This window comes from Cataglyphis hispanica, chromosome 10 (genome assembly GCF_021464435.1).
Source record: "Cataglyphis hispanica isolate Lineage 1 chromosome 10, ULB_Chis1_1.0, whole genome shotgun sequence".
Classification (NCBI taxonomy): domain Eukaryota; kingdom Metazoa; phylum Arthropoda; class Insecta; order Hymenoptera; family Formicidae; genus Cataglyphis; species Cataglyphis hispanica.
In genome coordinates, this window is record NC_065963.1 from 6,678,774 (window position 1) to 6,693,782 (window position 15,009).

The 15,009-nt window shown below is 39.8% G+C and overlaps 1 protein-coding gene across 8 annotated transcripts in view; it reads left to right on the plus strand.

Moving 5' to 3' along the window:
• LOC126852314 (uncharacterized) overlaps positions 1 to 15,009 on the plus strand; it is a 163,675-nt gene that overhangs the window by 71,367 nt on the left and 77,299 nt on the right. For all 8 annotated transcript variants that reach the window (XR_007687813.1, XM_050596986.1, XM_050596987.1 and 5 more), the window contains one exon: positions 7,040 to 7,102. Coding sequence is in view for 7 of the 8 variants with exons in the window: in XM_050596986.1 (XP_050452943.1) it covers positions 7,059 to 7,102 (44 nt within the window). In the remaining variant the exon portion in view is untranslated. The remainder of the gene's footprint in view (positions 1 to 7,039; positions 7,103 to 15,009) is intronic.

A 15,009-nucleotide genomic window follows, 5' to 3' on the forward strand; every position in this document is an offset into this window, starting at 1 on the left:
CGGATATGTTAACTAGGCTGAGAAAAAGGAAAACGTAAATTTAAGTGTAGTTTTGTCATGTAATTTCTGCATCTCTTGAATTCCTTTAAATTCATTTCAAAAACATGGGAATTTTTAACAGGTGTGATTTTTTTTTGACAGCAGAAATGTTTACTGAAAGTTTTCAGAAAAATTAATTTCTGCGATTCTGGAGCATTTAAACGCTCGACAATCTTTGTTATTATTTTGAAATTAGAATTTTCAAAAGTTGAAGAATCCGGAAAAGTGTATATCGTGCCATTACTTTCCGGACAATCCGCTCATTCCACACGTTTTGCCGCGTAGCCGGAAAATATCAGCAGCCTTGCGTGCGCGGAGAACTGAGCCAAAGGAGGTAGCGCCGGGGCACGGTGCACACAGAATGCAGCGCAGCTGTGTCATTAACTGTGCGTTGCAGTACACCGATGTGTCTCTCGGTGCCGTACTTTCCGCTCATTCATGCCCCCGTTCATTACTCCCGCGGGAGACGAAGTACTCCGTTAATTTCGCGTCTGCGTACGGAGAGCACGACCGTTCCGCGTTTCTCCATCGGTTCTACATCCTCTCGGTATCTATATCTCTCGGTACCTGTACCCGGCTACTACATTTACCATACCCCCGCCACTACGCTCTTTATCCTGTCGTCCTCACTGCCGCATCTTCGCGGTCTTCCTCCCTCGTTATCCCATCTCTCTCGTCCCTCTGTTTCCCTCACCGAGTGCTCTCTTTCTCTCTTGCCTGCGACGCGTGAATCGTTCCTTCTCCCTCTCTCTCTCTCTCTCTCTGTCTCTCTGTCTGTCTCTTTCTTTCTGTTTCTCTTAGAGATCGTATTCTGCCGCCTCTCGCGTTCGTTATCGTTGTTTCGAGTTTCCCCAGCTTCGCGTAGTCTCAAATCCTTTATACTTCATTCTCCCTAAAGCTCTCTGACTCGCGTGACGATCTCTCTCTCGACCTTCCTTTATTCCCTCTGATTGTCACGCACGCCTTTGTTGTTTTGTGCTCCTCGACATTCCGTAAAAGACTCTTTTTGAGCTTGCCAATGATCTCTAATGTTGGAATATTGCTCATTTATCTATTAAAGACCCCCTTGTTTTGTATGTATTAATTTTAGGCGCAACATTCAGCTTAATCAATCTTTACAAAACATGAATCTAAATTTTTCTTTTTTATACTTTTATTTTTTGAACATATTTAACGAACTAATATATTTTTTATTTTTGCCTTTCTCTGATTTTGTAAACTATATTTGTCCTTTCTCTAGGTTTCCCTTTCTTTTTTTTTTAATTTTGTAATTTCTAATTTTTTTCCTTTTATTTTTTCCTCCGATTTTTCTTTTTTTCTTCTTTTTTTATATTTCTTTTCTTTCTCTCCCTCTTTTCTCTTTTCCTTTAACTTATTGACGATCGCCATTCTTCGTTTCCTCTTACTCGTTTTTCTCTTCAACCGCAAAGCGCACTTCTCCTTTATTCGCAAAAGTTAGACGCCGGTACTTACAGGTCGTTAAGCTGCAGACAGCATAAATAAATACGCGCGAATTCAGTTAGCCGGAAATTACGACGAGCACCGGAGAAAGGAAGGGGACGCGGTAAAATTCCGGAAAAGGGTGAGCACGCGGAATCGCTGGGCAAACGAATTCTTGAGCGTTGGTTCGCGAGGAAAAAAAAGTGTCGCGCGATTCCTGCGATTAAAGCGTCGCGTGATATAATTAATGTAAGCTAAAATAATTCTATTTTATTTTTAATTCGTATGCAAGAGAAAATTAAGCTTTTTCGTTACAATAATCGATTATGTTTATCTGCTTTGAAAATTAAAAACTGAGACGAAACAGTACGAGTAAGCGAATACTTATGAAAAGACAATTTAAACTTCGATTAAATACAGAATTTCTAAAGTTATGGAGAGACTGTCCGCTCGCTTAATTGCCGTATGATTAAAGCCGTTTTATCACGACGAAATTAATATACCATTCTCATCCGAAATGCGTTATAACTCTCGCGTAACATAAGTGCATCTGGCAGAAGTCATGTTTTCTGCATTATGTGGAAAGACGGAGCGGGAAGGGGTAGCCGCGGAAAAAAACGTGTAAATAGAATAATAATAAACGAACATCCGCGAGATCGCGTTTTAATGAGCACGTGCGATCGGATTTCAATTCTCATTGCTGCGGTGTAGATTGATACGATACGAATCGCGTACGATATTCATCTGCGATCTCCCCTCGGAAAACCGGGTATAGAACGAAATTCGAACTCCGGGAATGAGTGGCAATCCGCATCGATCAGATTCTATAAACGCGCCGCACTTTCTCTCCTGCGTGATTTCCCTTGTGGTGAAACGGGACGCGTCGCGCCAATCAGTCTTTGCGATGCGAGAATTGGAATTCCGCGGATTGGAAAGCATCCTCCCCGTATATTCAAACTCTAAGAAATAAATGATCTCTGAGAAATTTTGGAAAACTTCAACATTTTAATTAACAAATTATATGAATTTTAAATAAAACTAGAAATGTGTCATTAACTGCGATTTTTTTTTACATAAATTTAATAATATATATATATATATATATATATATATATATATATATATAAGAGAATTAATTAGAAATTGAATTTGGCGATTAAATAAATATCGGATAAATGCGGTGACTTTTTCCATCGAATTTTTACCACGCGTGAAATATGAGAGAGACGTGGGATTTTCGCGAAATACGCAACGCACGCAGAATGCAGCAATTTTTCGTGCCCGCGTGCAAGAGCGCTCTCGGAGCTTCATCGGAATTTCCGTTCTCTCGAGTTTGTCCCCCTTCGCCGTTCTCAACCCTTTCCCCGATTCGGTCAGGGTTCTTCTCCGTCGTAAACGTGACTAACGACCGGGAGAAAGACGCGACATCGTCGAGAACAACGGGATCCTGATGTCGCCGCGACAGAAAAGCATTGTCCGTCATGCGTGTGTGAATGTTATAAATGACGCGTCGCAGCCTCGAGCTGTCATATATCTTCAACGATACATCATGCTCTGTAACCATTTTTTAAATTATATATATATATATATATATATATATATATATATATAAATTGTTTTGGAGAGAATTTTTTTTTTTTAGGATTGCGTGATTTAAATAAAAATTTATTTAAAAATGTTTCAGCGAGATGCGAAAGTATATGACGCGCAGACAATTATATATATTTTTTTTTTTGGAGAGAGGAAGGATGAAAATTTTATTGATAGGTTTGCGAGTATCGCGATGACATTTGCGTTCGTTTCCGGCACAGTGGAATAAACATCGTCCTGGGAGGAATGGAGGGGTGAGATGGATGCTGGCGTAGCAAGAAAATGCTCCACAAGGATATGTCTTGACATTGTCGTGAAAAGTGCAAAGTTGGGATATAGCCTGGGCTATGGACAGACGGATCTATCATGGATAGATGGATGGCTGGCAAGCGAGTTGGATGGATGGATGGATGGATGGATGGATGGATACACGGTCGTAGACTGGTCTTTCATAAAATATGCAGGCTGCAATCACGTCTCTTGAATGGAAGAGAGAGCTTGAAAAAAAAAAAAGTAAGAAGGGGCGACAGTGCATAGCTGGTTGGGGGCGAGATGATGGCGTCGTTGGGGAAGCGGAGAAGGGGCGAACGAAAGAGGACCGGGGAGGGGGGGGGGGAAGGAAGGGGAAACGCGAGAGGACATGCCTCTATATACGAGGAGAGCAAGACCCGCAATACTGCTGAAGCTGCGAGTCCACGGCCGGATTCGCTGTGCTTGCGTTCGCAAAAAACGCTCATAACTAGCCAATGCCGCTGTTGCGCATTATGTCAACGACCGCATCCGACGGATCTTTGCGTTTGTGTGTAAATGCGTCGGAAATGCATCCTTGCACATTGTGCACGCGATACGTTTCGCCCAAGTCGTTTAATATTCACGAGCACTTTGAAATTTAAGAATAATATAATAATAATGGCGGATTTCGATAAAAGGGCGAAGTTTACAAGAAAGTTTTGTTTCATTCGAGAGAGAGAGAGAGAGAGAGAGAGAGAGAGACAGTAACCATGATTTTTTAAATTACAACTTTGAGAGATTTGATTCTCGAAGCAATAAAAAATAAAAATTGTTACATGAAATTAAAATACGATATAAATAATAAAAAAATTAAAATACAGTATAACAAAATTATCGAGCAATCTGCATCGGCGTAAGATTGATGTTTACGTTGGCGCAAAATATGCTTTACTGCGTGCCGATACATTACGTATGCGATGACTATTATATGCGGGAAAAGCGTAGCGTGGCGTGAAAATTTCAGATATCGGTGGGAGTTGAAAGGTTCGATCAACTCGATGATTCTCGTGCTTTGAATTTGAAAGAAACTATTTAAATTGTAAAAATCTGACCCAGATTTCGCGTCGAGAGGGCGTGTGCGAGATACTTTGTAGGATCCCTTCAATCACTCGGAAATTAAAATTCATCAAAAGCCGTATTCGCGTGCAAACTATCTGCACTATCATAATAAAAGTTTAATCTTGAAAATTAACTAACACAGATCGGCGTAATTAAATGGCAACATCAAGTTGTCATTAATCTCATCTCACGCGTGTCTCTTTAAAATTGACAACAAATTTATACACATTTTGTTAACAGTTAATATTGAAGCTAAATTTGCATATTAATCTTGTCACGTTTCTCGAGACCTTCTTACATCGCACGCATAAATACACGTGCACACATAATTTTCTCTAGAAGCGTATAAAAACTATTTGCACGACGTGTTTAGCGTGAAGAAGCAGAACGTTCCTTAAAAGGGGCAAACATTGGATGGTTCTGGAGGATTGAGAAAACCGGTCGAAAGGGATTCAACCGGGGGAAAAGCATAGACCGAGCTGGAGTGGCACCCACTTCTCCTTGAGATATGCATGAGCTGGCTGAAGTTACGCTACAACTACGCTGCTTACATAATATAAACTCTCGAGGGGTCATCCTCGACTGAGGCACCCGGAAAAACTGGTAGGCGCCGTCTGATGGGGTAGCTCGACGACCACGAGCAACTATTTAATTTTTTATACACACATACGTGCGCGATATATTTTATTGAGTATTGTCGTGATGGGCGACGTGTTGTCGCGTTTGTAAAGTGAAAATATTGCCGATTTTCTTTCTCGAAAACGGAGATTTATCGTTGCTCTCAGATTGTGCGTATCTTTTGTTGGCGAGAATATTCAAATACGCGCGAGAGGTATATTGTATTTCCGAGGGACACTTAAAATGTCAAGATTAGAATTTTGATTCTCCTCACTCTTTCACATTTAAATTCATTTTAAACGTAACGTTTTTACATCAATTTTCCAATCGAATAAATCTTTATTTTTCTTTTCCTCTTTATTAAATTATAAAAAAAAAATAAAATTTTAGACAGAAGGAGACAGTAAAAACCAATAAAAAATAAGGAAAGAGACTTATATTTTGTGACGGATATTCTAGACGTAATAATATTACATAATAGTTTCATTCGATAAAATAAGAGAAAGAGAGAGAGATATTTCTATTTCTTTTTCTAATTTATTAAATTGTGTACAAAGGAAAAATTACGAGGAAAACTAAGAACTTGTTGAGATTAGAAATCATCCTTCCGTCTTCGACTTCTTTATTCTCAGGATTTTCGTTATCCAGCGTTATCCTCGTTTCGCGAGTTGCGCGAAATCGCCGGGTTTGACACATTGATGCAGATTAAAGGACATTTATGACGGCGATAAAGCGCACGCAATTCCCGCGAAATCTAAACCGCCGACATGAGTTCCGCAAAGTTACGAGCGTCAGCCGACGGTGGCGGCAGTAACGATGAATCGTCGAGGGGTAAGTTGCCCGAATGATGGGCAACACATTCGCTCTTTTCTCCGACAGTACACCGAGAGGAGATTTCCGACGCGGTTCGTTAAGCTCGTACGTACACACCGTAAAACACGCTACTACCGTCCGACTTGTGTGGAGCCGCCGGAAAACTCTCCCCTCCCCCCTCCTGTTTCCTCATATCGTTGCATCGCGCTTGTATCCCAGTTTTCCTATCGCCCAACTTGCGACAAATATTTATAATCCTGCTTTCCAAAGTTGTAGCGAATGTTGTAGGGCACCGAGATATTTTACTGAATTGCCGATCAATTATTAATCATTAATTATGCTACGATGCAATGTAATTATCACGTGGAGATCGGCTTTAATAATTATATTTTGCGTTAATGAAATGCAATGAATCGGATTTGCTACTAATTATAATAACATATTTTTGATCGTTTAAATTTATAATTTAAACGAATTAAAACGGGATTATTTAATACATTATTTATATCACGCACATAAAATTTATTATTAAAATGAGAGCACAGTATTTTGTATGTTTGATTAACATATGAATATAATACATATAAAAATAAGAATAATAAATAGATAATAAAATATATCAAATATATAATTTTTGGTTTTGAATTTATTTCCATCGAAATTGTAGAAAACGCATAACGAAAAAATATCAATCTTTCTCGTTACGTTATTTTTTCGATATCCTTGAGATTTTCCATCGTGTATGCATGTAACGAAACGAAGAGAAGCACAGGAAATTACATAACGCTATATAATAGAGAGAATTAGTAGTCTCGTAACTGTAAATTACAATTATTACCGCTACCGGCGCGCACGAATTATGGAGATAACATTACGTATTGCGCTTATTACTCGCACTGCTGCCACGTTCGTGCATGCTTGTCCAGAATTGCCGCGTGCCGCAATAATGAAAGCGATTCGATATTTTTAAGATTGCACTTTGCATTGTAAACGTGTCAACTTGTTATCGCAGTACTTTCATAATACTAGGCTGTAGTGTTTCTTTTAATATATAATACTGTTTATTAATTACATTCTGAAAGAAAATTAATTAAAATTTAAGTTTTAGTGTTAAATTTAAATCAAAGGTTAAAGAAATTTTGTTATTTATGCAGAGAAATAACACGTTGCGTCTCCCTTCTGTTTTTAGATCGGGCGGTTGATGCCTGATGGCGTGGGCTGGAACACAACGCTGGAGAAATCCTGCTCCAGAGTAAGTAGATTCTCCACTAACCAGTCACAAAATAAGCTTTTGCATAATCAAATTGGCGTACAATGTTACTTCTCGGGAGATTTCCAACGAACACGTGGCCAAGTGTCAGAAGACAAGAAATAAGTCAAATAAGAGAGAGTCAAAGGCGAAATAGATAATAAACGCACGTTAAGTGTACGCGAAAAAATTATCATTCTTGCAGTCCCGCATCAGCGATTGCTCAAAATTTTGCTAAATACCTCGTCGTGTTTCTAAACAAACGAATAAGCGAGTAAACAATGCTGTGGCTATTTTTACGCGACACGAAACCCGAAAACTTTGACGGGTCACGTACCACTCTTCGCCAGGAGAGTTCGATATAAAAATAGCGAAAGCGCAGAACTTCTTTTCGCGAGACCACCGACGGATTTGAATAAAGCCGAGGGGAGAGCATTTCTCGGTAAGTTTCTCGAGGATTATGGAAGTTTGTTTCGCTTGCTTCTTGAAACCGATGTCCGCGATCTCTTTTCTCGTTCTATGGTTTTTTTTTTCTCTCACCGGAGACATGAAAGCCACCGCGAATCGCGTAGATGGACCCATCCAGCATAATGGAGACCGTAACTTTTCAACGAACTCTTAAATTGGAAGATTTATCGATCGAATCTCTCTCTCGATAGTTGTAAGGAGTACTTTAGTCTGCGAAATCCTGGCTGATATTCGGAATTTTACCACGCGGAATGATGTTCTCTTAAAGCCGCGCATTTATTGCTCTCGAGCACGAGAACTCGTGTCTTTGGCGCCATCAGTTACGTAACGAATTGAGATGTTTGAGAATCGAACGCGACACAGATGGAGCATTATTTAATTCGTACATATCACATCGAAACATCATGAAATCGCGCAATGTAACCGATCTGAGATTCTAATAGAGGAAACACCAGCCAACATTTTTTTTTCACTTTTTTAACGTCTGGTTAAGAGCGGTGTGTACGTACGAATGTAAACGTAGATAGAAGAATAATTCTCTTGGCATGTTATTCGCGAAATGACGGAGTACATTGCGGTCGGGGGATTGAGGAATTCAGTTTGTACGTGTAACCGCGGCTCTTTGTGCCTGGCTTTCTCGGAGAATATCGAAAGATCGCCTCCTCGGTTCGGTGGCGATGTACACAGCTGCCCGCCATCCTTCAGGCTCGATAGGGCAGACCGGAGGAGCTTGGCTATCTTTGATCAAAGACGCTCCTCGAATGGGATACCCTGTCGTGATTCCCAATGATGAATAATTGAGGAGCGAGCTACGAGAAATTTCGCCGCGCCAGCGTTACTTCATCGCCGACGAGTATCGAACGTTAAATTTCTTTCGCTCTCATCATCGTAGAACGCGATGCCATCTCCTCGATCAGTGTGGGTCTTACATTTATACATAATATATTGCAATGACTTATATTTTATGCTCGAAAATAACGTTTGATTATGATAATTATTTTTCATAAAAACACACAGTCTTAATCTTTATAATCGCCGATTATCGAATTTATCACGCACAATTTTTGTCTGCGAAATTTAATCTACTTTTTGTATATGTTATGCAAAGCTTAAAATCATATTTCTGTCGGTTTTTTTTTTTCGGGATCCGAGACTACATGACACGTCGGAATAAAAATCGTATCTCAGCCTTGCACCGGCTCACCCCCCTTTGCACAGCTTTACGGCTCGGAATTTAAATCGCCCGAGGCTTAAAAGGGTTAGGGACGAGTGCTTGGCGAAAGGGTTGATTTTGAATACACGCCACTTTTTTTCGCGTCGCTCGTGTCGCGCGAAGGCCTCGTGTCGTTGAATTCGTTATCCTTATGCACATCGGTATTCAAATCGATGCATAAAGTATATAAAATTAAATTCTAAGAAGAATAATATAATGAGACAATTTTTGATATTTTATAGACAGAATCTAGCTCCCATTATTGCAAGACTGTCATTAAAATCCTCTCTCGAAAATACACGTCAAAAGCATCGAATTTAATCTTCAAGTTTCGGGAATCGATTTCTCCTTAATTAAAATGTCTAGATACGAACGTTCAATTAAAAGCGATCAAGGCTTTTCCCGCGAATTGTAATATTCCCTTATATGCGCCCACGTTTAAAAATGTACATCAACAAGTAAAGCAACGTATCGACGCCTGATTTCTCTCCTCCCGTTTCCTTCTTTTTCCTCGCCAATTCTCTTTATAACGTCCCAATTATAGACAGCGGTCTGGATCGTCTGTCTCGTTAGCCGATCATCGCTTTGAAACGAGCGACTCGAAAGAAAGAACAACGCCTGTCCCACAGACAGGTGGATTTTCCCGTGCATTTTACCGATGCGTTGCGTAAGCCGGATTAATTATCGATTATCACTTCCGCCGGACGGATCGCGCGGATGGAGCATCAATTAACTACTTATAAAACTTTTGACGGCTTGGGCAGCGATAACGAGCGATCGCTATCGATTCGGACAAGGAATGAAATGTTTTCAGGGATCTCGCGCTTCTCTCAGTACGCGATATACCGCCAGTCTCTTCACGTATCGTGAATCCACTGATTCGCAGGTAAAGAGCTCTCTCGCGATACATGTAACTTCGAGAGAGCCGGACGAGTGGTGAACCGAAGATGAACTCTAAAAGATTGACTCTGGCGCGCGCGAGATTACGAGGTATTACGAGAGAGGCCGTGCACTTTAGGTAGGACTGCGTGAAAAGCTCAAACGCTTTTTACTCGGATTTTCAGTCTAAGGATTATTTCACCTCTAACTTTTATTAAGTGATATGAATCAACTTGTTAATTTTCCGACAGAACAAGTGTACGAACAATCAGTATTTAATAGAGAAATATATGTCAGAATTTTCAAAATTCGTCACTTTAATAAAAAAGCTATTTTTTTTTTTGTAAAAATAATTGATTTTAGAAAAAAAATGTTTAATTATTAAAATATTTTAGTTATATATCGGGCGTAACAAAAATGATACTTTTATCATTGATAATCATTTAACGATAGCGATCGATGTTTTCATTTTATGCTTAAATGAACAATATACTAAATGAAATAAAAAAAAAGCACGCCAATCAGTGGTGCGACAATTATCTCTATATAAAGCGTGAAACTCGCCAAGGTTAACCTGCATGTGACTAACTTAAATATGTCAATCGCATAAATGCGCTTTCGACCTACATCGTGACAATGATGTATAGCCGCGGAGGAATCGCACGATTTCGAATACGAGGAAATGTTTCTTAACGATTGTCGAAGACAAAACAACGCGATATGTTTTTCCCTGGATCGTCCGCTTTCACAGCTTTTGTGCTCGCGCGAAAGACGCATTATAAAACTTAATAAAAAGTATGGAATTTGAAAGTGGAACAAATTACGATTATTCGCAGGAATTTCGATTATTGTTCTATATGCGGCTCGAAATCTTTCCTCAATAATACTTGATAATTATACTCTGATGATTGTCTAGCAACAGACTTTCATGTTATTAAATAGTAACTTTAAAAAATCCGATTACATCTCGAAATTAAACAGGTTCGGCATTAATTGAATAATTTTGCAAGCGGGAAAATAAGAAAAATCGCGCGCAGCTGTTGCTGCTGCATCGCAAGGTTTTAGCTCGTCCTTTAGCATCTCGACGAAATTACTCAGAGTGATGGACGCATCGATACCGATAATGAGCTCGCACCGCGGGAGTCTAATACGCGATATGACGCAATTGCTGGCCGGTCGGTATCTCGATGACGGATCGTTAACAGCTGATTGTAACGTTCGACGAAGCGTCACGCGTCTTACCTGCAATTTCACGCTTTACGCACCCGCGGCACACATCATCGTTTCTCCGAGATGGTCGGATCGCGGTCGATATACCACGCGTATCAAAATTGTTGGTCTGTTCTTTTCCCGATCCATTATTGGCGCTATCTTTCCGCGATCACGACCGCGTGACCGGCAGCATTTCCGATCCCCTTTCGCACTTCGCGAGTCATTAATGAGTGACGGTAATAACGCGGGACGATTGTCAAGAGGCAGCGCGAACATCATGATTGATAGCGAGTGATAAAGTGGTGTACCGTTCGCGCGAGAACACATATGTTCGCACCCTATTTTCCCTTGGAGCGCCATGTTAATCGCAATTAACTCCGACACTATAAAATCACCCCGGCATAGTTTTGAGGAAATGTTTTTTCGTAATCGCTTCTCGAATATCATGAACTAAATTCATATTTTTATTTTATATCTCACCATATATAAAAATTTAGAGTAAGAAAGAGGATCAGAATTTTTTGGCCATGATAAATATAGATTAAAACAAACGTCATATACAAAAATATATTAAATGTTAGGCTTTATTAAAAAAATTCAGTAAAAAAATATGAGATGATGAAATGTGTAACGTTCAAGTGAAAGGCGTTAATTAAAATAAGCGTTTTGCAATTGAAATATTTTTTTTTACTATACATAAATTCTTTTAAATGCACGTTCGGATTATTGCAAAACCATAACGGCAAACACGAATCGAATACAGATAATCGATAACGGTGTTTCCGAACGGTATAAGCCGGCGAGCGACAACCTTCGCTCAGAAACGATCATCGATCTCGCCGCGAATATCGGAATTAAATGCGAACATGCGGCGGAAGAGACACAGCCGTAGCGTGATCGGTCGCGTCAAACGGAACAGGACTCGTGGGCACTAATTAGAAATTAGGTTAACGACCGGAAATTGCAAAACGTTCTCGGGTAGTGCCGTCGTCGATCGATTCGCGCAGTTCCGTCAACGGCGGAGGATCGAATTCGCGGGGAGAAAATTTGAGATTTTGCGATTTCGAGTAATAATGCCGGCTGAAGAAATGATCCGAACGACATTTTTGAGCAAATATCCGCGCATTCGTAATTTTTGCTCACCCGCTGGGAAAAGATTGGCTTCAAATTAATCGTTGATAAATATTATCTGCTAGCTGAACGTTATTAACTCGTTTTTAATTAAAGTTTTTCTTTATATTACTACGGGATGTTCGGGATTTTATCGTGAAATAGCGCTGAGACTCACGTTCGCTCGACGTGTCGGACGACGGCGACCTTAAATCATCTCTCGCGATGGTCTTTATCCCCGAAGAATCGCGCGAGATTAATTAGTCTCGTAGTCGACGACGCAAACTCTCTCGCGTCCGGCACGTGAGAGGAAATCTTTCGCGATGGAGACAAAGCGACAATTGAGATCAGCTGCTATTGTTCGACGCTTGTCAAAGATTTTCGTTTGACAAACATTAAGCTAGCGCTAGAAGACTATGCGCGCAATCGCGAATATTCGCGATTCGTTTATAATTCGTGAATAATGCAAATGGAAAATTCGTCAAAATCGACCAATCATATTTCTTTATACCGTTCACGAATCACGAATTGCGAATACGCGCATAGTCCAGCGCTAGCTTTAACCGGCGATCATTTTTTTCGAGTCTCGTCCCTGTCGCTAAAAATCTGCGCGAATCGCGTCGACGGATTTATTAATCTTAAAATATCAATCGTAAAATTTTTGTAATACTTTCGAAAAATTTCAACAAAATTGCATTTTTTATTTTATTATCGATAATACAGTTTGATGAAAAATAACTTTAGTATGAAAAGGAAAAGAGAGAAAGAGAAAAAAGAGCGTTGGTCGCAAATTTTTTGATGTTGCACGCAATTAACGTATAAAAAAAAAAATATTATTTTGACATGTATTTCTTTTCGTCGTGCAACAATTACAATATCCGACAACACACACACACACACACACAAATTTCGAATGGGGATGTCGCTTTCAATAATGTTTACTCCACATAGACATTCCACCATACTCCCGCATCGATGGGGCGGAGATACAGCTTAACGAACTGTGCGGTAACGGAAGGAAGTTATTACAAAACTGATTCTTGGTCTGATTACCGATCGAATACGTGGAAATTCTTATTTATCAGGCAATAATCGATAATCGAACCTCCCTGCTGAGCTCCGGGCTGCGCCAAGTTACACCAGGCGGAGAAATCAAGCGCGTCCAACTAGTCAGGCGAATGATCAATCATCGCCTGGAACGTATATCGGCTCCACGTTATCGTAAGCGACGAGTACACGAAGTAACGGACCGTTCAAAGATCAATACTGATCGATGACGTGGAGAGGGGGAGGGGAGGGGGAGGGGGAAGGAGGAAGAGGAGGAGGAGGAGGAGAAGGGGAGGGAGATAAACCTAGTGCACCAATAATCACGCGATAGACACGTGAGAGTCCTATTTGTTTGCTCGGCGTGAAACGTTTTTATTAGCGCATCGAACGCGAAGGTAAAACGAGAGAGTCAAAATTGCGTCAAGGCTATTGATTGAAATCATTGTGTGGAACAATATGATATCATGCTTCTTTGCTTTGCTGAAGCTCCAGACAATTTTTCAGCGATGCTTTAACGTAGAGAGAGGCTCTTCTGGAAAGACACATGCCGAGAATTTGTTCAATCATGTAGATGTAGAAACACGACTCTATTTTGAGATATTATTTATACCGATTTATATATTCTTACTATTCTCCGACCCAGAATACGCTGATTCAAATCATTTCTAATTCCCTCAAAGTATTTTTTCCGCAATCATATATATATATATATATATATACATGGAGCATAATAAAAAGAGTTCAGCGCGTCGCGGCTTTCATGTCGACTTACAGCGATAGAATTGTGAAAAATTTTAATGTAACCCGCTTATAGATACCCGAGAGTATGAAATTTTATTTCAGCCGGAGGGAATGGAACAGCCGAGTGTATCAAGAGAGGCGAACTCTCTCTCTCTCTCTTCGAGATGCGGAGACATGGTATATTTATTTTACTTTGTGTAAAAAATATATCATATATGTATATCTCCGATCCTTGTATCTCCGAAATTCTCTTTCGCATTCTGTTTCGCATCTTTATCGAAAGCATCGAAATTAAATTCAAAGACGAAGGATTTTTGCGAGAGGCGTTTTATTATGAAAATAATAAGACGCATTTCTCGCTTAAATCTCATTTTGTGCAATCACCGGCGATTCGAATATCAACCACGATTCGGGTAACTGGAGGTGTCGAGAGCGCGAGTTAATTTCTAGCAAACAGAGAGCGGCCCAGGCCGCTTAATCCGTTAATTAGACTCGTAATCTCGGAATCAGTCTGTTGCCTACGGCGTCTGCGAAAATTCTCAAGATCCGGTCGGCGAGACGAGAGAGAGAGAGGGGGGTGGGGCGGGGAGAGGGAGGAGGGGGAGAGGAAGAGAAGTAGAGAAATAGAGATCCTCGTCGAGAGAGAGTTCCTCTATATGGATAGAGGCGGGCGGAAGAGCCGAGCAGTTTGCTCATCCACTCGAGCCCTTGTTATTGGATCTGTTACTGGATAGAGTTTCGTTCCTTCCAACTGCCTCGGCAAAACACTCTTTCGCTTTGCTTGAGAATCGAACTGCAATCGAGTTTTACGATTTGAACATTGGCATTAAGTTTCTAAAGAAAATAGATTATTGTTCGGTAGTAGGTTTCTCAAACTCGGTAAATCTATTTTTTTTTTTTTTTTTTTTTTAAGAAAAGGATTTATTGTTATAACATCTTTTTTTTTTTTTAATTTGCTAAATAAATTTTCAATAGAAAACTTTTGGCTGCAAGTGTGATTATTAAATTAATAAATTCAAACAGGATGGGAGATGCTATCGTGAAAAATTGCGTGTTTTATAAATCATATGAATATTTTTACTGTTTTTTTTTTTTTTGCAATGAAAGAGATTGTTGAATAAAATGTCAAATAGAATAATTAGATTTTGAACGAATAATTTCATTGGATTAGATTATTCTACGAATTAAACATCATGTTACAAAGATAGATGCGAGGATTTTCATTCATTTCTTGATATAT